This window comes from Benincasa hispida, chromosome 1, assembly GCF_009727055.1.
Source record: "Benincasa hispida cultivar B227 chromosome 1, ASM972705v1, whole genome shotgun sequence".
NCBI classification, from domain to species: domain Eukaryota; kingdom Viridiplantae; phylum Streptophyta; class Magnoliopsida; order Cucurbitales; family Cucurbitaceae; genus Benincasa; species Benincasa hispida.
The window spans coordinates 58,462,147-58,485,327 of NC_052349.1; the positions used below are offsets into that span (position 1 = coordinate 58,462,147).

Below are 23,181 nucleotides of genomic sequence, written 5' to 3' on the forward strand. Positions count from 1 at the left end.
CGATACAATTCTATTTTAGCTAAATGACCACGGACCAAAAAGTGCAAGTTTTGTTACTTAAGCATTGAAGGAATCCTCTACATGAGCCCAAAATCATTTTTGTTTGTGACCCAAGTTTTGATTGGCTTCAATTTAAGCTACCCAAAGTCCAGAAGGTTTAGATCTGCAAATTCAAATGTTTTCAGACTCCAACCAGCAAGTTTGGAGCCTCTTGGTAAGATTTGCTCAAGTATCATTGCTTTTCCTTTTCAAATTGGATTTATGTGTTCAAATTAAGTTTTTAGAATTCTCGTGTCGTTATGTTTGGGTGGATTTCGACATATTCCATTATGGATCTAACAGTATTAGCATGCCTTGAACTGGATATTTTTAAAAAATAATGTTATTTTAATAATTATTAACAAAAATAGGGTTACACGGATAATATTCACAAAACTAGATTTTTTAATTGTGTACCTAGTACACGATTATGTTTAAATTGTATACTCGGTACACGATTAGAACTAAATCATGTACCCGATACACGAGTAGAACTAAATCGTGTACTCGATACACGAGTCCCTATGATCTGGCACACGCAGGCTGCCAATGTGGTAATCATACAGCATTGACCAAGGTAATCGTGTACCCGGTACACGATTACCCTAAGTACACGACTTAGTGGTCCCTTAAACGCTGCAACACCTTCTTCTTCCTCCATCCAAAGTGTTTTCTTTGTCGTAGCCTCTGTTCTTCCTCCCCATTACCGTCGTAGCTTCTTTTCTTCCTCCATCCGCCCGTAAGCTTTTTCTCTTGTTTCTGCCACCATGAGCCAATCTACCACCCGCTGTCTCCAATCTTTATCGTCGTCCACCTTAGATAAAGTTTTTTCTTTAATTTTTCCTAATATATGTATTTATTTATAAAAATGAGGATCAAGTTCGAAAATGTATAGTTTATGGATCTATGATTTAAATTTATAATCTTCATATATATATATATATGGGCACATGAGGGAGAGTATTATAAATATCATAAAAATATATGTCTAATACCTGTCTCTTATACACATCTAGATGTGTATAAGAGACAGATCCTGAACATCCCATCCATAACAAACAACGGATCAGGATCTGCCTGCACTAGTGCCAATGCCAACGAGTCTCCCCCCTTATCACACAAAACATCAAACTAATTACGATCATCAACATGCTTTACAAACCCGATTATTCCAGGGGACCCATAAACTACTCTGCTCTTTAAGGGTGTCGTACCCGGTGACCCACTATCACCCCTATGCCCTACACCTCCTCTATCACGCCTACGCCGACTAACCATAGTAAACTTAATTATATTATGATGTATCAAATACATTATAGTAATTATATCATATATAATTACATAAACTTAATTATATCAATATAATTAATTCCCTCAATTAATTTAAACAATTCAAAGTAATCCAAAACTTGATTCTCATAAAATCCGATGAGCTACCGAGAGGACCTCATGGACCTATAGCTTGAAGCTCCAACAGTTCATGAATAATTAATTAAACTCTTTAATTAAATTATTCACCATCCGTTAACTATCGGGCACTCCACTAAAGACCGACGGTTGCATTCTTCACACTACAGATATATTTCTGTGTTCATTGGATATAACCAATCCACAGTACGATGATCTTTCATAAATTGCTCGTAAGTACAGCTAGACCAAATTACCGTTTTGCCCTTGTAGTTACATCTAACTCCTTAAGTACCACTGATTCCTCTAAAGAACAATAAATCATAGTCTCACTATGACTAACCCCTCTCGAGCTAGGAAAGGGTGTGGCACCACAGTGTTCAAACCTCGGAATCAGCCTTCAAGGGAGCAATTTATCTACTTTTCCCAACATTGGAGGAGTGAATTCCATCTTGTGTAGTTGTGTTTCCAAGCCCTAGTTAGACGAATCCCCAAAATGGTAGGCATGTTGAGTCGACGATCTGGCCACTCTCATCCATACAAATCAAAGGATCGCCTTCATAGGCAGGAGTTCGCAACTCATTCAGGATTCAAGTCGTGTTACCTGTGGGCATCCTGATGAAATGGAAGTCTCTATTAGAAACAGTGTTATATAATGAGAATAGTCATTTCATGGTCCGATCTTATACAAATTTCTTTGTATAGAATATCTTTGCTCACATGTCTCCACATGAATGATCAGGATCAGATCACTTATAGCACTTTACAACAATTGTAACATCTATAAAGCGAGCCATACTCATAAATGTCACCAGGATAAGGTATCCAACCTTATCCATCTACTACAGACCATTTAGGTTATCACTTAAAGCATGATCCATTCGTATGTCTCTACATACATGTTTAAGTTACAATATAACCATGGAACTTAGTTCATTGGTTTGTGATTAATGCAACAAAAATGAATAAAATATCATACATTTTATTAAATAAATAATGAGTTTGTACACAACATTTACAAACTATAGAGCCCTATGAGATTTAGGGCAATAAACCCAACAGAGAGAATGACGGGATTTCAAAAAACATGATGAGAAATCTAATTTTTCATTGGCATCAACATTCTATTGTATTTAAGAAAAAGAAAGAAAAAAAGTGAATGGGAAATTGGTGGTAAGTTTAATTAAAAAAAAAAAAGTAGAAAAGAAATTCATTAAAAATATCGTTAAATTATTTTTAAAAATCAAACAAAAAATACTTCAAGGAAAAAAAATTCATTAAAAATATCGTATAATTATTATCAAAAAAATAAAAAAAAAATACTTGAAGAACTTTTTAAACCTATTTTTATAAATTTGGAGACTAAAAAGGTACATTTTTAAAACTCAGGGACCAAAAATGTCTATTCTTATAAATTTGGGGACTAAAAATGTATATTTTTTAAACTTAGAGACCAAACACACATATTTTTTAAAACTTAAGGACCAAAAGGGTAATTTTCCTTTTCTTTAATAAAATTAAAATTCACAAATTACAAATTTAATGCCCCATGTGTCACTCTCCCATAGCTCCAAGTGGCACTCTTTAATAGGTCTAATTTAATGATTTGGCCACCATGTCACCACCTCGGGTACTTTTCCGTTACTCTACTTTTTGCTATATCTTTTTCACATGAATTCCGATTTTGGTGATTCAATAGGTGTCGAAATCGTTTTTTCGAGCTCTACGCTATGAACAAAATAATGAAATTTTTAGTAAACAAAATCAGATTTTTTATCATCAAAATATTAATTAATTAAAATTAATTAACTTGAGATTAATGGCTAAAAAGCCAACAATATAAATGGTAGAACGACAACTATGTGATCACACAAGTGAAGCTAACGATCACAATGCCTTTGATGTGATATCGTGTAGCTCCAACTGTTGAATTTTATTTTGGTCTTATTTCTCTCGATACAATTCTATTTTAGCTAAATGACCACGGACCAAAAAGTGCAAGTTTTGTTACTTAAGCATTGAAGGAATCCTCTACATGAGCCCAAAATCATTTTTGTTTGTGACCCAAGTTTTGATTGGCTTCAATTTAAGCTACCCAAAGTCCAGAAGGTTTAGATCTGCAAATTCAAATGTTTTCAGACTCCAACCAGCAAGTTTGGAGCCTCTTGGTAAGATTTGCTCAAGTATCATTGCTTTTCCTTTTCAAATTGGATTTATGTGTTCAAATTAAGTTTTTAGAATTCTCGTGTCGTTATGTTTGGGTGGATTTCGACATATTCCATTATGGATCTAACAGTATTAGCATGCCTTGAACTGGATATTTTTAAAAAATAATGTTATTTTAATAATTATTAACAAAAATAGGGTTACACGGATAATATTCACAAAACTAGATTTTTTAATTGTGTACCTAGTACACGATTATGTTTAAATTGTATACTCGGTACACGATTAGAACTAAATCATGTACCCGATACACGAGTAGAACTAAATCGTGTACTCGATACACGAGTCCCTATGATCTGGCACACGCAGGCTGCCAATGTGGTAATCATACAGCATTGACCAAGGTAATCGTGTACCCGGTACACGATTACCCTAAGTACACGACTTAGTGGTCCCTTAAACGCTGCAACACCTTCTTCTTCCTCCATCCAAAGTGTTTTCTTTGTCGTAGCCTCTGTTCTTCCTCCCCATTACCGTCGTAGCTTCTTTTCTTCCTCCATCCGCCCGTAAGCTTTTTCTCTTGTTTCTGCCACCATGAGCCAATCTACCACCCGCTGTCTCCAATCTTTATCGTCGTCCACCTTAGATAAAGTTTTTTCTTTAATTTTTCCTAATATATGTATTTATTTATAAAAATGAGGATCAAGTTCGAAAATGTATAGTTTATGGATCTATGATTTAAATTTATAATTCATATATATATATATATATATATCATTTTGTTTGCATTTGGACTGAATTAAATGTATAGTTTATGGTTCCATGATTTAAATCTATAATTTTTTGATATATGTTAACTTAGAAATTGGTTTTGTTGAGTTATTTTTTTGAATGATTATGTTGGTCTATTTGTTGGGTTGATTTAAGAAAATGAAGATTGCTTCAAATATATATATAATTTTGTTTGTATTTGGTTGAATTAAATATATGATTCTTGGATATACTTTTTTGTTTTTATTTGGGCTGATTTAAATATATAGTTTATGGATCGGGTTGATTTAAATGTATAATATTTAGATCTTATATATTGAACTTAGAAATTGTATTTTGTTGGGCTATTTGTTGGGTTGACATATTAACATATTTTTTTGTCAACTATAACAGTTGAAAAAATCATAAGAAATATGTCGCTGGAAGATTTAGTTATTCTTGAACCTGGAAATAATGGAGACAATGATATTGATGTTGAAGTTGATGAATTATTTAGAAACGGTAGTAGTGGGGAACATGATCTTGAGTTGGTACCATCGGATATATTTACACAAATAGATTGGGAAATTACTCATTCAACATGTTAACGAGGGTCAACTTTGAAGGAAAAGAGTATATGTGTAGATAATTCTAGTATAATACAGAAAAGAATGTTATTTAATACTAAAGAAGATTTACAGCTTGCTGTAAAAAAATATTGTGTGACAGAACACTATGAGATTATTGTAGTGGAATCAAATCAAGATATTTAGTATGTCAGATGCAAACAGTGGAAGGATGGTTGTAAGTGGAGGTTACGGGCATGTTGGTGTAAAACTCATGGGATGTTTGAAATCACCAAACTTGAAAGGGAACACTCATGTTTGTTTTCAGAATTGACATAGGATCATTCACATCTTGATTCAAATTTTTTGAGTATCGAAATCCAAAATTTGGTTAGAGCTGATCTTGGGGTATTTGTGCCCCTACTCCAAGAAACAAAAAAAAACAATATGGCTATAATGTTAATTATAGACGGGTGTGGCAAGCCAAGAGAAAAGTGTTGATCGCTGTGTTTGGTGATTGGGAGAAATCATATTCAGAGCTTCCATATTGGTTGAGTGCTCTTGTTCGTTACAATCCAGAAACACGATCAGATTGGTATTTCCTTCCGTCTGATGTGCCAGTCCTGCAAGAGAAGGGTTCAAATATTGTAGACCATTAATCCAGATCGATGGAACTCATCTCTATGGAAAGTATAAGGGGAAATTATTGACCGCCTTATCTATTAATGCAAACGGGCATATATTTTCCCTTGCTTTTGCTATTGTTGAAGGTGAAAATTCGTCTAGTTGATCATGGTTTTTATGGGCATTACATGAATATGTTACCCAAAGAGATGATATTTGCTTGATTTCTGATAGACATAAGGACATTCTTGCTGCAACTAATAATGAGAAAATTGATTGGAATGAACCTAGAGCGTACCATCGATATTATCTTTGTCATGTTGCTAGTAATTTCAATACGAAATACAAATCAAAGCAACTAAAAGATTTGGTATTTAAGGCGGGAAATCAACACCAAAGGCACAAGTTTATTCGGTGCATGAAAGAATTGAAACAATTGAACCCTGAATGCTTTGAATATTTTTCTGATATTGACTTGGAAAAATGGACCCAGACACATGACGGTGGGTACCGTTATAGGTGGATGACAAGCAATGCAGCTGAATGCACGAATGGTGTTTTCAAAAGTGCTAGAATGTTACCAATTACTTCTTTGGTTAGGTAACATTTTATCGCACAATACTGTATTTTGAACGTTGAAGACAAGAGATCAGTGAAGCACTCGACCGTGGGGACATGTATACAGAATATGCCCTGAGAAAACTTAAGAGGTGCAAAAAATGAGCATCTGCACACACAATGACATCTATTGACAGAGAAACTCAAACTTTTGAAGTATAAACTAGCATAAGTATGATTTCTTCCTATAAAGGACAACACACGCAAGTTTTGAGCTTGAAAAAAGGAACTTGTTCTTGTAATAAGTGGCAGTCATTCAAGATTCCATGCTCCCATGTAATTGCAGTTTGTAATTACATGTGTTTGACATACATACCTCTTATTGATGAATGCTATAAATTGTCTCATTTCAAGCGATGTTATGAAGGTCGCTTCCATCCAATAGAACACCCAGATTATTGGCCAGAATTATCATTTACAGAAGTTCATTCGAATGCAGACTTACTAAGAGAACAGGATCGGCCAAAAAGTACGCGCATTCATAATGAAATGGATTGCAGAGAGGCAAGCCAAAAATTTTGATGTACAATTTGCAAGAGAGAAGGACATAACATACGTACTTGTCCACAACGTACATTAGGTGCTTCCTCTTCGAGTCATTAAATTTTTTATGTAATTGTATCTTTTATGTACTTTAATTTTCATGTAATCTTATCTTTTATGTACCTGTATATTTTATATACTTGTATTTTTCATGTACATGTAATTGTAATTTTTATGTAATTGTACTTTTTATGTAATGAATTTATCTTATCTGATTCATTCTTAAGAAATAGATTTTGTTATGTGATGGATTTTATTATGTAATGTAATTTGAACTTCTTAGGTAATGGAGTCTGGTCCTTCTAATCCTATACAACTATATGAACAAAATACGCATAGTTCACAATCGATATGGGATAGTTCTTCTATCGTAGTTTTGAGTTGTCGGAGAAGGGAGGCATCTGCACAACATACTATCCCATTTGACCAACGTATTATTCCCTACATTGAACAGGTAGGTTTTTTTGGGTTACACAGATCGAATTTATCCAACTTGATTGACACCTCATTACTGCTTTAGTTGAACGTTGGAGACCAGAAATCCACACATTTCACTGTCTTGTGGGGAATGTACAATTACATTGCAGGATGTTGCCATTTAGTTTGGATTACAAGTGGACGGAGAACCATTGATGGGTTCATTACAATATGATTGGAAGAATGTTTGTGACAAGCTCTTAGGTGTTCTACTAGATGATCTGAAAGGCTCAAGATTGAGTATTTCGTGGTTGGCATCCCAGTTTCCAGAATTACCTCTGATGCCGACGACATCAGCGTACGTAGGTATGCACGAGCATACATTATGCAGCTTATTAGAGGATTTTTGTTCGCTGACAAGTCAAACACTCTAGTACATCTCATGTTTCTCCCTCTACTGTCTAAATTCGAGCATACTGGTACGTACTCGTGGGGTGGTGTTTGTCTTGCATGGCTTTATAGAGAACTTTGTCGGGATACCAATGCACAAGCGTTGGAAATAGCGGGGCCGCTGATACTACTACAGGTATGAGCTTAAAATAGACTTCCAATTATAACACCATAAGTCTAGTTATAGGCTCTAGGTCATCGTCCACTTAGTGCTAGGTATTATTTCATTTATATATTTATTTCATTGTCATTTTATGTAAGAAGATAAATTAATTGTGTTTTTTTTAGAATTTTAGATGAAATGGTGTACTAGCTGCCTCTGTACAGTCAGCAAATATGTTGCAAGTATACCGAAAAATATTTGACCGATTGACGCACAATCAGGTAACAAATGTATATATAAATGAATATTTAAAACATTTTGGATGTATAATTATCTTTTTTTTTTTTTTTTTCAGATTAATTGGACGCCATACATAAGATATTTGGTCATCACTACCTAATTACTGTCGTGATGGTGAAGCCATCTGGTTGACCATTAGCCCTCTTATATGCTTCCATATAGTAAAGTGACATCATCCAGATCATGTGTTGAGACAGTTCGGTCTGCGACAAAACGATACCTTCGTTGTCCTATACACTCTCAGCACTACACCAGATTGATTTGAGAGGTAAGCACAACCAAGACTAGCGTCAAATTCATGCAGAATATATATCCTACTGGCATGGACAACCTGATCGTTGTGCACAGGGAGAAATAACAAATGGGCCAGCTATATCAGATGACTATTTTTCCTAGTACGATTCAATCACAAAACGATTTATCACACCTAATGGCACTTACTATTACTGCATGGTAAGGGATTTAAAATCAGACACTTTCCAAATATATGATATAAATATTGTTTAATATTTTTTTTTCATCGTACAGAATGATGTTATCGGAGATGTACAACAATATTCAATACAACGCAACTTACCAGAGTTGGGTTCAATGTGTCACCAAACATTGGTCAACATAAAAGTATTATTCAACAAACAAGACGACTCAATGTTGTTGACACTGATCGAAGACGTATTCGTCGTAGACGACAATGACAACATGGTGAAGCTAATTTAGAGGCACACGAAGACAACCCCATGTGGGGTAAGATCCAAGGGGTCCTCTTTAAATTTCATGTAAACTTCTATTTTCAAATTAAGGAACTAATTGTAAATCTTCCTTAGTATCATGGTATATATATATATTTTAATATAAGTGCAGAATAATTATGTTTTCATTGTAGATTAAATATATAATTAAGTTTAATAATGAAGGAATTTGTGGACCCGATCCTAAAGTCTTATTATTGTTGTACATCTCCGATAAAAGAAATAATTAGTCAATCTATTTTTTTAAAAAAAAAAAAAGGAAAAAAATTGTGGACCTAGTCCACAAGTTTCTTTTCGATCGATCAACCAACTCAGCCGACGTGGTGCTGACTGGATTAAATGCTAATCGTGTACCCGTTACACAATTTCCCTTCATACCAAAACCAACTTACTTTTGTCAATATTTTCCATTCCCGCCTATTTTTAAAAATACTTTCCCATTTATCCCATTTTGTCAATAATTTGAAAATCCATCATATTTTTTAACTTGATCCCTTGAACTGTGGCAAACTCTATTAAAGTGTGTTGGATTAATTTTTTTGGCTAGTGAAAGTTAGTTATGTGTAGATTTGGACTAATTTTGAGTGCCTGAAGTTTATGGTGGATACTTTTTTAGAAAAATTCTCTTGATTAACCTCCTAAACAATTTCACGATTAAATAACCTAACACTTAAACATTGTATTTATTTAGGCTTCTAAGAAGTTGGTATTTATTCAAGGAAGTGGATTTTGGGGATTGATAATTCTAGGATTGATGATGGAGGTACTAGTATCCACATCACTTCCAAATTGTAAATTTCAATAAAGTTATGTTAAACCATATTTATCCAAAATTTAGTTTCATCATTTTTTTTATTTTGCGTAATTTTTTTGTCTTTTTTGATAATTTAGGATTCGCCAACTTTTAAGAAAAACTAGTTTAAAAACACGTGTTATGCACGTGAAATCTCATAATTTTAATTAAAAGTTTTAAAATATATGGAACTTTTAACATGTAACAAGAATTATATAGTTCTTTTATCGTGTTTTCATATTTTCATCTTTTCATTATATTTATATATATATATATATAAATATAATGTTTCTCATAGAGTATGATCAAGCATGATTGAGTTTGAACAAGTATGATCAAGCATGATCGAGTTTGAACGATCGAATATGATCGAGTATGTTCAAGCATGATCGAGTATGAATGAGCATGTTCAAGCATGATTGAGTACGAATAATCGAGTATGAATGATCGAGTATGATCGAGTAATTCTTTCTTTGAGATTTCATCTTCTACAATTTTAATAGCTGGAAAATCAAAACAAGGCATGAAACTAAAATTTCAAGAGAAAAACTCATTATTGGCTGATCTAGGGTTTAGAAAATGAATCTAAAGTGGACAACAATCTCCCCCACCAAACTGCAATTTCTTCAACTAATCCCTGCCATGCATTCAGCGATCAACGATCAAAGCAACACCGAGGACCAAAAACAAACCGTACAACGGATTATGGGTAAACGGAGGACCGTCAAAGCGGCAAGGACATGGATGAGAAGAATATTGAAGCGGCTAGGGGGAAAAGGGAAAACACTAGATCTGTGAAAAACACAATAGATCTGTGAAGGAAAATGAAACGGTGACATATGATACGCGTGAGAAAGAGACGTAGTTAAGGACAAGCTTGGGGAGAGATTGAAGCAGCTAGGGTTTCAGAGAATGGTTGAGAGAAACGGTGACATAGGTTACATGGAAGGAAAATGAAATGGTGAGATAAGAAACACAGAAGGAAAATGGGCCCATAAATAATTCAAATCTGTGAGGTAGGATAATCGGCCCCCAAACACTCAGATGATATACCAACCCATGTTATACCATCTCATTATTGTGCCCCCAAACAGTCCCAAAGAGATTTGAAATCAAAGTAAATCAAGTAGGTTTTTTTTTTTTCCAAAGTAAATTAGAGATAAAACCGAAAATCTATCTTAAATTAAAAAATTTGGTTATATTTTAAATTTTATCCTAAATTCAACTCATTCAAGGGTAGGTTTTTATTCTAAGTCGGATTAGATTTTTGGATAATGCCCCAAGTTTATCTCAAATTAAAGTTTGCCAACATTCTAATTTTTATCCAAAATTCAAATTAAATGGAGGATAAAATCTCAAATTTATGAGAAATTCAAATTTAAGCAAATTCCAAATTTTATGCCAAATTCAAATCATCCAACTTAGTTTTTATCTCCAAATATAATTAAATTGGAGATAAAACTTGAAATTTTTTTTCCTAATATAAGAGTTTGAATTTAAAATAAAAAATTTAAAACGAAATTTAAACTTGATTAGGGATAAAACTTAAATTTCCTAATATAATTAGGGATAAAACTTGAATTTTCTTTCTTAAATTAAAGTTTAACTATACTTTATCACAAACTTTAATTAAACTATGTACTAAATTCATGGTTTGATTAAATTGGGAATATCGAAGTCAAGAATAAATTACTTGTATTCCAATCCCAACTTCATCTTTTTCGAGATTCACCCACCCGTAAATGTGCATAAATATCGAAAAAGACATTTGTTGAAGGATAAATTTTTGGTCAATCTCAAATTGCCATGTCATTTCCTAAATTAATGAAGAAATTTCAAATCATTAAATTTGAGACCGATTAGACCTGCGTCCCAAATTAAAATTGAAGTTTTCATCATGACTGTCAAATAAGATGAAATTAATTTGGTCCAATTTAATATTATTTGGATTAAAGTCCAACTAAGCCCGAAGATAGGTTGAATTTGACCCAAATGTCAAATCCGACCCAAATCTAATTAAATGGGCTCAAGGGCCAGACCCATGGATCAATCAAGTCTAAATCCAACTATTTGGTCCCGAGAGCCAGACCCATGGATCAACCAAGCCTAAACCCGCCCACGAGAGAGCTCTATAAATAAAGAAGTTCTTTTCATTTGTGGGGTCGGCAATTCTATATTCCAGATAGTTCAAAGAGAATTTACTAACAATCAGAAAACTCTTAGACTACTGCAGAAGACATAAGTCACAAGTCTCCTTCTAAGACTCTAAGCTCAAGAACATTCACGCGCTTCGCTTCTTCAAGTGTCAGAGATCGAACCACAATGCATCAAATCAACATCTACATCAACACAAACTCAAGTTCAACTCCACAAAACAAGTTTCTCTGGAACCCTCGTGCAAACAGGAATGAGTAGGGTTTATTAACGTGGTGAAAACTTTTTACTAATGTGAGCCCAAATAAACAAATTAACAAACTTTTGTTAATAAGTAATTTAAACAATAATTTCTTGCAAATAAATTCAACCCAAAATAATCAAGAAGTTAAGAATACTACTTTAAAGCATCCAATTCGATTTTAATAACAAGATTTATAATGGATATAGAAATTCAAGAACAATCAATCAAAATAATCCAATATGAGTAATTAATATGAAGAACAAAAATTGCAATTAATTTCAAGCAATAAAATATAAAATAGGTGAGGGATAGAGAAATTGACACAAAGAATTTTATAGTGTTTTGACACAACCGGCCAACATCCGCTTCCCAAGCTCCTACTGGGTACGTTACTACGAACTTGACTCTTTCCATGGCTTAGAGTCGAACCGTATAACATTTTTTTTCGGACGCAAGAACAAACTCGATCTTTTTCACGGTTGAGGATCAAACCGTTACAACCTCTCTTTTTCCAAGATCAAAAGCAACCCTTTCGATAGTTTGGAAACATAAATAGCACACTCGACAAACTCTCTAAAAGTGCGGATCTTCAAATTTAGAACTCAATGAATCAATCCCCACAACATAAAATATCTCTCTCAATGAATAACATGAAAAGACGAAAATTGAAGCTTGGAGAGAGATAACAATGGTGGCTTAATGAATTATGGAGGATTGTAAAAAGATGTGAAATTGTTGTTTTAATTGAAGAAGATGAATAGTTTAAAAAGAGATGGGGTAGGTGAAAACCAAATTCAATTTAGACCATTGGATGTTAGTAAAAGAAAACTGAATGATTGATATTTATACTAAACTAGCTGTTAGACATAAACAAAAAATAATATAATAATATTTATCTTTTAAAATCTTTTTTTTTAAAACCTCACAAAAAACAAATGTCCACCATGTCTCCAAAACTAGTCATTAGACATAAACATAAAACAATATTCAATTTATTTTCTTTTTAAATTTACTCCAAAAATCAAAAGAACCACCATCAGTTCGAGATTTTTTCGTTAAAATTGTTTCGGCTATATCTTCTTCATTTGAGCTTCAATTTGAGTGATTCAAATTGCGTTGAAATCTTTAATCCAAGTTTTACGTAATAAACTTTTCAAAACATTAATTAATTTGAGATTAAAGGTTAAAAAAAGCTAACAAACTATTTGGTTTCTGGTTTGAAAAATGGGTCTCCAGTGCAATGGCGCACTGGTAACTGTTCTAGTTGTAAGTCTAAATTGATGAATGTAATTTTGTTGATGGAAGATCTTCAATTTGTTGAGCATTAAACTAGCCCCAAGCATAGCCTTTGCTTGTCCCAATCTTTACAGATCATTTGCTAATAATGCTACTAATCCCACACCAAAGGTTATGACCCACAACCTTGTTAAGTTTATATATAGCTCATGGGAAGTTTGCTCTGCCAATCACCTAGCAGTCAATTGGTTTCTTTCTGCGTAAAGCTACTGGCAGGGAGTTGTTATTATTGGTTGTGGTTTGGTTACATATCACGAACAAGAATTTAGATGACATTATTGGTATTGTTGCATATAACACGATAATAGGAATGCTTACATGCATGTGCTTTTCTTTCTTCCAATAAAAATAAAATGATCTCATATGTCAAATAAAATTAATAAAATTTCACTAACACAACTCAAAACATTTGTTCGAGGTCCTCCTAAAAACATCGAAGAACTTAAAAGTTTAACATAAAAAGTTCTAGAATTTCAAATATCAAAACTTGTTTCAAACATGAAAACATGAGCAGAAGTTTCTGGCTGGTCCCAATGGCACGGTTACAGATTCTTCTTGTCATTCGTCAGTCTGCCCTTACCTGAAAAACATATAATAAGAAAGGATGCATATGAAATACTCAGTAAGTGACCCACTACTAAACCCATTAGGTGAATTTGTCAGCCTTTCTATTTGGGCATCGGTGTACATTTTATAACATGGCAATATGCAACATACAACATCCAAATTTCATATCAAACCATGAACATGTTATCATGATCTTAGTAATATAACTCATAGGTTTTTGGAACACTCTCAACAGTCAATCCATTAGCAAATCATTCTATTACAATATTTCACGTGTATACACAATCTTAACATCAACTTAGTTAGGATGACTGGTTTGAGGGCGAACTAGTAGTAAAATCACTTACCTTGAAATTAAGTCAAAATAGTTAGCAATTTAACTTCGCAAAACCTTGAATCTTAATAAATCCAAAAACATAAATCAAAATTAAATCCAATGTTTAGGGCACAATACCAATCACAACTTAACCTGAATGTCTCCCAACAATTTACCTAAAATGTGGTTTGATCCAAAACCACTTTGAAGCTTCAAATCAACACGATCCAACAACTATATCACCAAAATCAACCTTTAACTTTAATGGACAACAATTTTAGATCTTCTAATCTAACCTCCAAAAATCACAGTTAAGCCGACACTTAGTGGGTATCCAAAAATTCTCAACAAAGACTCCAAACCTTACAAAAAAAGGATGTCAAACAATTTTAATCTTGTCAGAAAGCACTTTGAGAGTCTGTAAAACTCGATTTCAACATCAAAACAATATGGATAAACCAAAACTTAAATAAAAATTTGATGGGTATTCAAGATCTTCAAAGAAAAACCATAAAACACAAAATAACTTACCCAAAATATCAATTCCCGTGACAATGGTGCTAATGACAGCGGCGGCAGCGACAACCATAGAAAAGCGACGGGTATTGCAGTCGGACGGCGCAAATTGTTTAGGCTAGCAGCTGGTAGTGTAGTGGGTCTTGCATGAGGAGGGTTTGCGAGAGTGAGAGAAAAGGGGTTTCCAGTTTTATAGATTCTATTCAGCAGCGATTATAGACAAACCAGAGCTTCAAACAACGATCCAACCATTCAAAACGAGACCCTAAATACCTGGAACAAACTGACCAAATTTCAGTATGATCCAATGGTTCAAACTTTGACAATTGACAATTTTGTTGAAGATAAAAAACGGAACTGCTGTCTTCTCTCCGATTTTCTGCCTCTTTTCACTCTTCTTTAATTTCAAATATCCCAATTTTTTTTTTAAAATTTTAAAAGATAAATCAAATATTTTATCACAATATCTCTAAAATCTCTAAAAATTTTATCAAATTAATTGTAAAAAATAACTAAGTGACAAGTAATTATGAGCAAATGACAATTTTGTATTTAATCCATCTTCTTTGTGTTTAGGACTGAAAGTCGTGAAACACTTTGAGAGAGGGGCAGTCGAAAATCGCAGACCACCGTGAGGTAGAGAGAGGCAGCCGTTTCGGTACACACGCAGGGAGAGAGAGAGAGCGGCGACAGACTCCATACGCCACGGGCATTCTTTGGCCGGTGCAGGTCAGAGGCGGTTCTTTTCGCGTGTAGGCTGGGCGTCCGGTGTGGGTTTGTATCTGGCGGTGGGTCTCCGGTCCGGTTGAAGCGGCCGCGTGGGTTCCAATTAGCCACATAGGGTCCGGTTTGGACCTGTCAAGGTGAGCTTCCCGGGCAATATTTTTCAGCCTGTGGCCGTCTGTTTCGTAGCAGGTAGAGATGACGTATGTGAATCTCTCGGTATCAGTGAGTATCAAAATTACAAATTGGTGATTATTATTGATTATTTGTAATTGTAAATTCCTCATTGCTTGTAATAAAATTGATTCAAACAGACCAAATTGGTAGTGTTTGTTCTTTATTGTTTTCAATTTATTCTGTTCTGTTTGGCCATCTAAGTTCACATTAATAAATCAATTAACTTCTTAAATTACATCATTTTAATTAGATTCCAAAAATCAAAACTAAAGGGCATAAAATCCATCCATTTGATATAAATTAAATCCTTCCAAGTATTTAAATCAATTCAAAATCACATAAAATTAATTATCTCCTCAATGGTTTTAAGTTGGCTCCAAAATCCAAAAACTAAACGAAATTAAAGTCCAACAATTTAAGATAATTAACCTCAATTTATTCGGAACTCAGGATGTTCTAGTTGCCTTGGTGTATGATATTAAGTGCACGCAATGTTTGTAGTTCTTCTCTAGCAAAGAAAGAACACGCTTCTGCCTAAAAATTGAACCATCACTTTCTTTTCATTAAGATGAATGGCAGATAAATAAGGTTGGCCAAAATCTTGGTTCCTACCCGAATATTTTTTATTATTATTTTGAATGTATGTATATATGTGTATATATATTACTTTTTATTATTATTTAATATATATAACAGAATTAACTTTATATAAATATAAAACAGTAGCTATTGTTTCTATTTTTTAAAACTTTTTTTAATTAAATTTCATATAAATAAATAATACAATAATAATATTAATTTGTTATTTAAAATATTTACAATTTTATTATAAACATCAAATTTTAATTGATTTTAAATAAACAAATAATTTAAAATTAAAATATAAATAAGAAATTTTCTCTACAAGGACCCGATCCCCGAACAAGGATTCCCTATCCCGACTCCCTAAAACAATGAATAAGGCAGAGACGGAGATTACAAATCCCCATGGGGACAGAGACGGCAAATGCGAATTAAAAATATGTTATTTGAGATTAAGTGTGTAATTCAATGACTTTGGATTTATTCTACATTTTAAAGAAGGGTTGGGTGTGTTGTCCCTTTTTCCTTTTCTTTTCTACTTTCACTGCTCTCGCACATAAATTAAATAAGTTTTGTTTATTTACAATAATATCATAATCAAGAGAAGCATATATGGACAATCCCTAAGCTAGTTTCAAAGTTTTCAACAAGCTAAACGATCCATTTATAAGCTCCGTAATTTAAATCTTATTTTGGTCATTGAACTTTAAATCTTATTCTATTTTGGTACTTAAAATTTTAAAAATATTCGTTTTAATTCTTAAACTTTTAAAAAATATTTATTTTGATCCCTACAGTTAAGATTATCTTATCTTTTTTAAGATAAAATCTATTTAAGGGTGAAATTGCATTTAACATGAGTTGAACAAGATAAAGGTAAAATAACATATCAACAACCAATGTGCCAAAATAATGAATGACCAAAATCTTGGACTATCTCACCATTATGTTTAAGAGTCAACATAATTTAAATACTCTTTTAAAAATTTAAGGACTACAATGACTATTTTTAAAGGTAATTGACAAAAATAACAATTTTCAAGTTTTGATTTTGACTTTTGGACCCTTTTTAAAAAGTTTGTTTTTTTGACCCCCTTATGATGAAAATGATGTAAGCATGGAAAATATTGGTTATACAATTACTCTTATGCCCCTTATTAAATTCTCACATTCAATTTCAACAACTAACCTACTTAATTCACAAAAAAATTCCCCACCTCAAAAATTTATTCACAAAAAATCATTTTATCCAAAATTAATTGACAAAATTTTTTTCACATCCCAATACAAAAAATTCTCCATCAAATTTAATTTATTTATAACTCCACAAAAAGTTATCTTCACCAAATTATTTCCAAAATGAAAAGTCTTTCGTCAAGTCTAAAACTTGTATTTCACGAAGTTGTAATTGTGTACACTCTGTATAAAAGTATGTATTCAATAGTTCGATAATTTCTGAAAAATTTGACAAAAATAAATGACCTTTTTGGAGTTTGATTTATGCTTGCTTTGTTGAAATACCCTTACCCGATCCAATACCCGGTCGGGCGAGGCAGGGCCAAATTTTCGAAACATCCCCTACATGGCCCGCCCCCTCTACCCGGTCCCCTCTCCCTATTCGGTCTAATACCCAACTGGACCGGGACCGAGCCAAATTTCCAATACTTCCACGCGTGCCCCCTCTCTACCCAGTGCCCTCCCCCTCCCCGGTCCAATACCCGGTCAGGCCGGGACCGGGCCAATTCCAGAATATCCACTTACACGGCCTAGTCACGTACTCGATTCAAGTGCTTTGAAGCCCGGTCGAACGCCACATACTCCTACCCGATTTTGCCCCCTTCCCCCTTCCTCTCCTCTCTTTTTTCCGCTCATACCTGGTCGAAATACACATATTACCTGATCAGTCTACCACTGGGCACAATCTTCCCTAAATCTATCCCAAAGCAACCTCAAACTTGCCCGCCTGGTCACAATGGTATGACGCCCGGCCGGGTAAGACCGATTTCTGAAAAGGCACTTTAGGCTCAAACTTATTCAGAAACATAGATTTAACATAAATTTCAAATGAGAAGAGTGAAATGGAGTGAGATTGAGAACTTTTAAAATGGAGAAGAGTAAAAATAGAAAAGAAGAGTGAGAGTTTGAGTGAGTTTTGAAATGTGAATGGTATTAGGGTAATTTTCTTAATTTTCAAAATTGTGGGTAAAAAAAAACTTGTTTTTCAAAAATAGGTCAAAAATAAAAAATCAAATTCCAAATAGAAAATTTTTATCAATTTTTCTATTTACTAAAATAGAATAAGATTCAGATATTAGAGGACCAAAATAGGATTTTTTTAAAAAAAAGAAAAAAAAAAGATAGGTCTCTTTTAAAAATAAAAAAAAAAGAAAGAAAAGGAAACAAACCAAAACCCTACTCTCACTTTTTCCTCTCCTCCTTCTCTCCCAGTGCGTTCAATCTTCAAGCTTCGATCTTCAGTTTCAGAGCAATGGGGAAGAAATCAAAGGGGTCAAGGAAGGGGAAGAAGGCATGGAGAGCAAACATAAGCACTGCCGAAATTGAGGATTTCTTTGAGAAGTCCACAAAGGATGCTCTCTCTGGTGGCTCTCTTTCTGCCCTTCCCAGCGATTCTCTTTTCGTTGTCGACAAGTCTCGAGGTATTGTCCCTTCTATTTTTCTTTCTGTTTCCCCCACTCCATAACCATGCCTCTTTTCACTTCGCCGGTTTCTGTTATTCTTCTAGCTCTTGGGTTCTGCTTTCTTAGTTGATTTTGAATTTTTTTTTCTTTTTGCTTTTTTTCTGTCGGGTTTTGAGGATGTTAACTAATGTATCCATAAAAGTCATTAAAGGTCTTTAAGATTTTGTTTGATGTTGAACTGAATCAATTTTCAGCTTAAGCCTGTAGAGCTCATCATATTTTCACCCATATGTTGTAAAGGAGTACATATATTTGAGAATTTTGAATAGTTTTTCTTGTATGCATTAACTTTGAGTGCCCAATTGAAATTAAGCAAGATATTCGTGCATAAACAATTACATTATTTTAGAGATGTTAAATTCTGTATCGATTTGCACTTAGGCTTGAAAGAAGAATCTATTTCTTTCTAATAGGAGATAAAGCATGTTAGTCTTGGACCCTTTTTGTATTCAATAACTGATGATTGGATGTTATCCTAATTGAGGTTTTATGATAAACATGGGCAGAGAGTTTGGTCATGTGCTTTTCCTTCTAATGTATTTGTTTGCTTTGACTTGGGAACTTGAGCCTAGATTAAACGTATATTTGTTTCACTTAAGAGTATAAGCTGACTTCCTTCAACAGAATATTGAATTTTTATAATCGTAGATAAAGGAAGGATTTGTCATTGTTTGCACTAAATATTATTATTTCTCTGTTTTTCTTTATAGATCTTTCAGTGAAGCGGAAAATAGAAAAGAAACGGGAAAAAGTTCTTTACTGTGACAGCATATTAACGAAGAACCCGTTTGTCCAAGCTGTGCCTTCTTCAGTAAATAAGAAATCCAAGAAAAAACCAGAAGAGGCTTCCTTAGTTAAAGAAACCTCTCAAGATGGTTCTAAGGTTGGCATGCTTGATCTGTGGGATGATGAAGGTTTTTTTCTTTTCCTTTCATTACTCTTGTTATGCGTATCTCTCTTTTGTTCTTAATAGCCATTTTTATTGAAAATAATGTAATAATCAAACATTGCATTACTTGTTTTTGGTGCACTGCAGGTGAGGTTAGAAGCAAAAAAATCAATAAGGTATGCTGCTTTACTTGGTTAATTGATAACGAGTCTTATATTTTATTGTATATTGTTTATGTCATAAGTTAGAGGTCATTGGTCTCAAATATAGTTATATCAATTTATAAAAAGAGACATGTCCTTATGTGAGGGGGAGGGGGGAAGAAGAAAAGAGGATGTTGGAAAAGAAGAATTATAAAAAAAAGGGGGAAAACATGGATTTTGTTGCAGGAATGTAACAATGTAATTGTTGATGCAATCTTGGACAGAAATCAAAGCCATCCATTATTCCAGCAGTAGAAGTTGAGCACCCAGGATGTTCGTTCAATCCATCGCATGAGAGTCATCAGGTAAGATGTAACAATTCCAAGCATTGTTTCTTGAAGAAATTAAACAATGTTGTTGAGTAATGTTTTGATAATAGATCGTTAAAAGTGTGCTTTTCCCCTTCAAACTCTATACCATATCTGTTTTTACTAAATTTCCCGTTTCATGACTCAGGATGTACTTGCTCAAGCTGTTGCACAAGAAATGCAGAAAGTATATCGGAATGAGCTGGGGCCTGCGCCAGTTCCTTTAACAGTCCCAGGAGAAGTTATTAGAGAAGAAGATGTGAGTAAATTGACCCATTAACTTGAATTTTATAGGGATACTTATCCGTAAAATCTTATTCTCCCTTTTAGTTACTTTTCTTGATTTAAGAGATTATTTTTCGTTTCCTGTTTTGCAGATGTTGTTTTTGGATGTTGATAACAACACTGATGATGAAACCAATTTGGACGAAATGGATCAGGACGAAGATCATGAATTAGAAAAAAGGTTTTGTTTATGGGATCTAAACTATTTTAAAGATTGCAGATTTTTCCAAGTATTTTGGACTTTTTTGGCTCTCTTTTGCATAGTTTTCTCTATTTGAGTATACACCATTGATTTACTGTGTGGATTTATCAGAACTTAAAACCTTATGTTCTTCATTATGATTGGGATTGGGATTGAACAGATTTGTCCTTGATGGTTTATCTCTCTAACTTGCGTGTTTTTGTAAGAGTGAAAATAAAATTCTTTAAGAATTCTATTCACTGACATTCTAGTATTATAAAGAATAGGAAGGTTACTGGAGAGATTGGGATTGGGTAGAGATGAGATCATTGTGAACCTTGGTCATTTTCCTTTGCAAACAAATCTTATTCTTTTGGTAACTACTAGTTTGAGAGTTTCTTTTCTTCACCTTTTATTCTAATTTTAATTTTATTTCCTGGGCTTTATGTTGGGTTTGGACCTCTGGACTTTCTATGTTTTTCTTATGTTTTTATGCTGTCAATAATAATTGTTCTTAAATGTAATGATGGTGAATTTCGAGTTGGTATTATTTAAATAAATTAAGCTTGTTGCTCAGGCCTTTGAAGATGAGAAGGGTGACTCGAGTTGAGTTGAATAAGAGAGCTAGGCATAAAGAAAAGGTCAGAAAGGAAGCTGAAGCAAAGAAGTTGGAAGGAATTTCTAAAGAGATTGACAGGTAAATTAGTATCTTTGGTGTCCTCCATAGTTATGAAACATCCACAAGTTGAAAGGTGTTATTAAAAAAAGACAGACAAACGTTCTATGTAACTGAGCTTTCGCTCTTGTGGATGTAGCTTGCCGGATATCATTCAAGAAATAGCCAAAGAGGATGAGGAGAGAGAAAATAGACGTATCCGTCGAACAATAGCCAAACAGGAGAGATTAAGGTCATGCCCACCTCGCTTGGGGAAGCACAAGTATGTACTATATTGATAATTTGATATAATTCATGTCACTACTATTACCTTTTAAATAGTATTTTCTGTTTCCTATGAATTGTTTCTTGTTTCCCTTTTCTAAAAGTGAGCTATGGAATTGCGTTCAGTAACTTTTTTTTGTTTGTTTTGTTTTTTTTTTAGAAAAAAATTTGGAACATGTTTGATGGTCGTTTCTTTTTTTTATTAGAACACAATTATTTGATTGTTCTCTTAAATTGTAACTTCAAAATGTAAAATTTTATGTGAAAATAAGTTTTTAAAGTTTAAATATAAATAGATTTATGTTTATATTTATTTCTAGACGTTTATTATGCATTTTAGAGATAGAATGATGAAGTGACACTTTTAATTATGGTTTGAAAAAAAATTGGTAACTGAGACAAAAAACATGGTTTTGTTGTTTCCACAATTTCTACACATTTTGGAAATGTTTCTAAATTAAAAAAAAAAAAAAAAAAAAAAAAACAGGAAAAAAACTACATAATGCTTCTATGTCTGAAAATCTAGAAACAGGAAATCAGAAACCACCATAACATTATCAAACTGGCTCATAAGAATCAAATGACTTGTGCCAGAACAATATTAAAACAAGAAAATTTTGTTTTGAATTGCATGGTGTTACTTTCAGGTTTGAGCCCGCACCTGTTCAAGTTCTCCTATCTGAGGAAATAACTGGATCGTTACGTAAGCTGAAGGTGCATTCATTTAATTTTCCATATTCTCGTCCTCCCTGAATACTCTATATCAAAATTGTTGTTTCTGAAATAGAGATGTGAACTAAAAGAAAATTGTGGTTTGTTATGTTGTATAAATATATAGGGCTGTTGCACCCTTGTGAGGGACAGGTATAAGAGCTTAGAGAAAAGAGGAATAATTGCTCCTACTGCCAAGAGCAGAAGGTTAGTTATTAGTTATTTTCACAATTCACTCCATCTATGAAGGCTCAAGCACTACTTTCTTACAAAGTTGCACCTTTTTTTCCTATTGGTTCAACAGGAAATAGGATCAGTTTGCTCTATTATTGAACTCGAGAGATGTTTATGGCGAATTCGACGAGATTATCGGTGATAGTTATAGTTTTAAAGCAACAAGATTGAACTAACTCATAACGTCCCATGGAGAAAGCCTTTGAGATGTAGCTTTTTGTAGTAAAGCAGCTTCTTGTTTCTATTTTCTTTTTTATATATAGTTTTAGTTCGTAAATTAAAGAGTGAAGGATTTGGTTCACAATTTAGCCAAGTACTCTAGAGTTGTAATTTTATCTTCATCTGTCTTTCAATTTTGAATTGCTATTTTCTTTCAGAATGCCTCTCCTTTTCTTTCCGTCTCAAACAGATAACATACTAAAATTGTAACTTGATTCATAAGTTTTGTGCCAAACATACAAAGTTGTCTAATAGGTCTTTTTGACTTATTAATTTTATGTTTGATAAATCCTGAATTAAAATAAAAAAATGTCTAATAAGTTGGACAAAAATTTATATAATATATAATATTTTGATTAAGATTTAGGGTATGTTAGTATTTTAGAACCCAACCATTTTTATATTTTGAAAT

The 23,181-nt window shown here is 33.3% G+C and overlaps 1 protein-coding gene across 1 annotated transcript; it reads left to right on the top strand.

The window, feature by feature from the left end:
* Positions 1-18,488: 18,488 nt before the first annotated feature.
* Positions 18,489-22,926, top strand: LOC120070685 (ribosome biogenesis protein NOP53). The gene is made up of 11 exons (XM_039022532.1): positions 18,489-18,757; positions 19,510-19,713; positions 19,836-19,864; positions 20,116-20,196; positions 20,348-20,458; positions 20,577-20,665; positions 21,243-21,362; positions 21,481-21,603; positions 22,253-22,319; positions 22,444-22,523; positions 22,621-22,926. The coding sequence occupies exons 1-11, from the start codon at positions 18,589-18,591 to the stop codon at positions 22,625-22,627; spliced, it is 1,080 nt and encodes a 359-aa protein (XP_038878460.1). The 5' UTR covers positions 18,489-18,588; the 3' UTR covers positions 22,628-22,926.
* Positions 22,927-23,181: the final 255 nt, after the last annotated feature.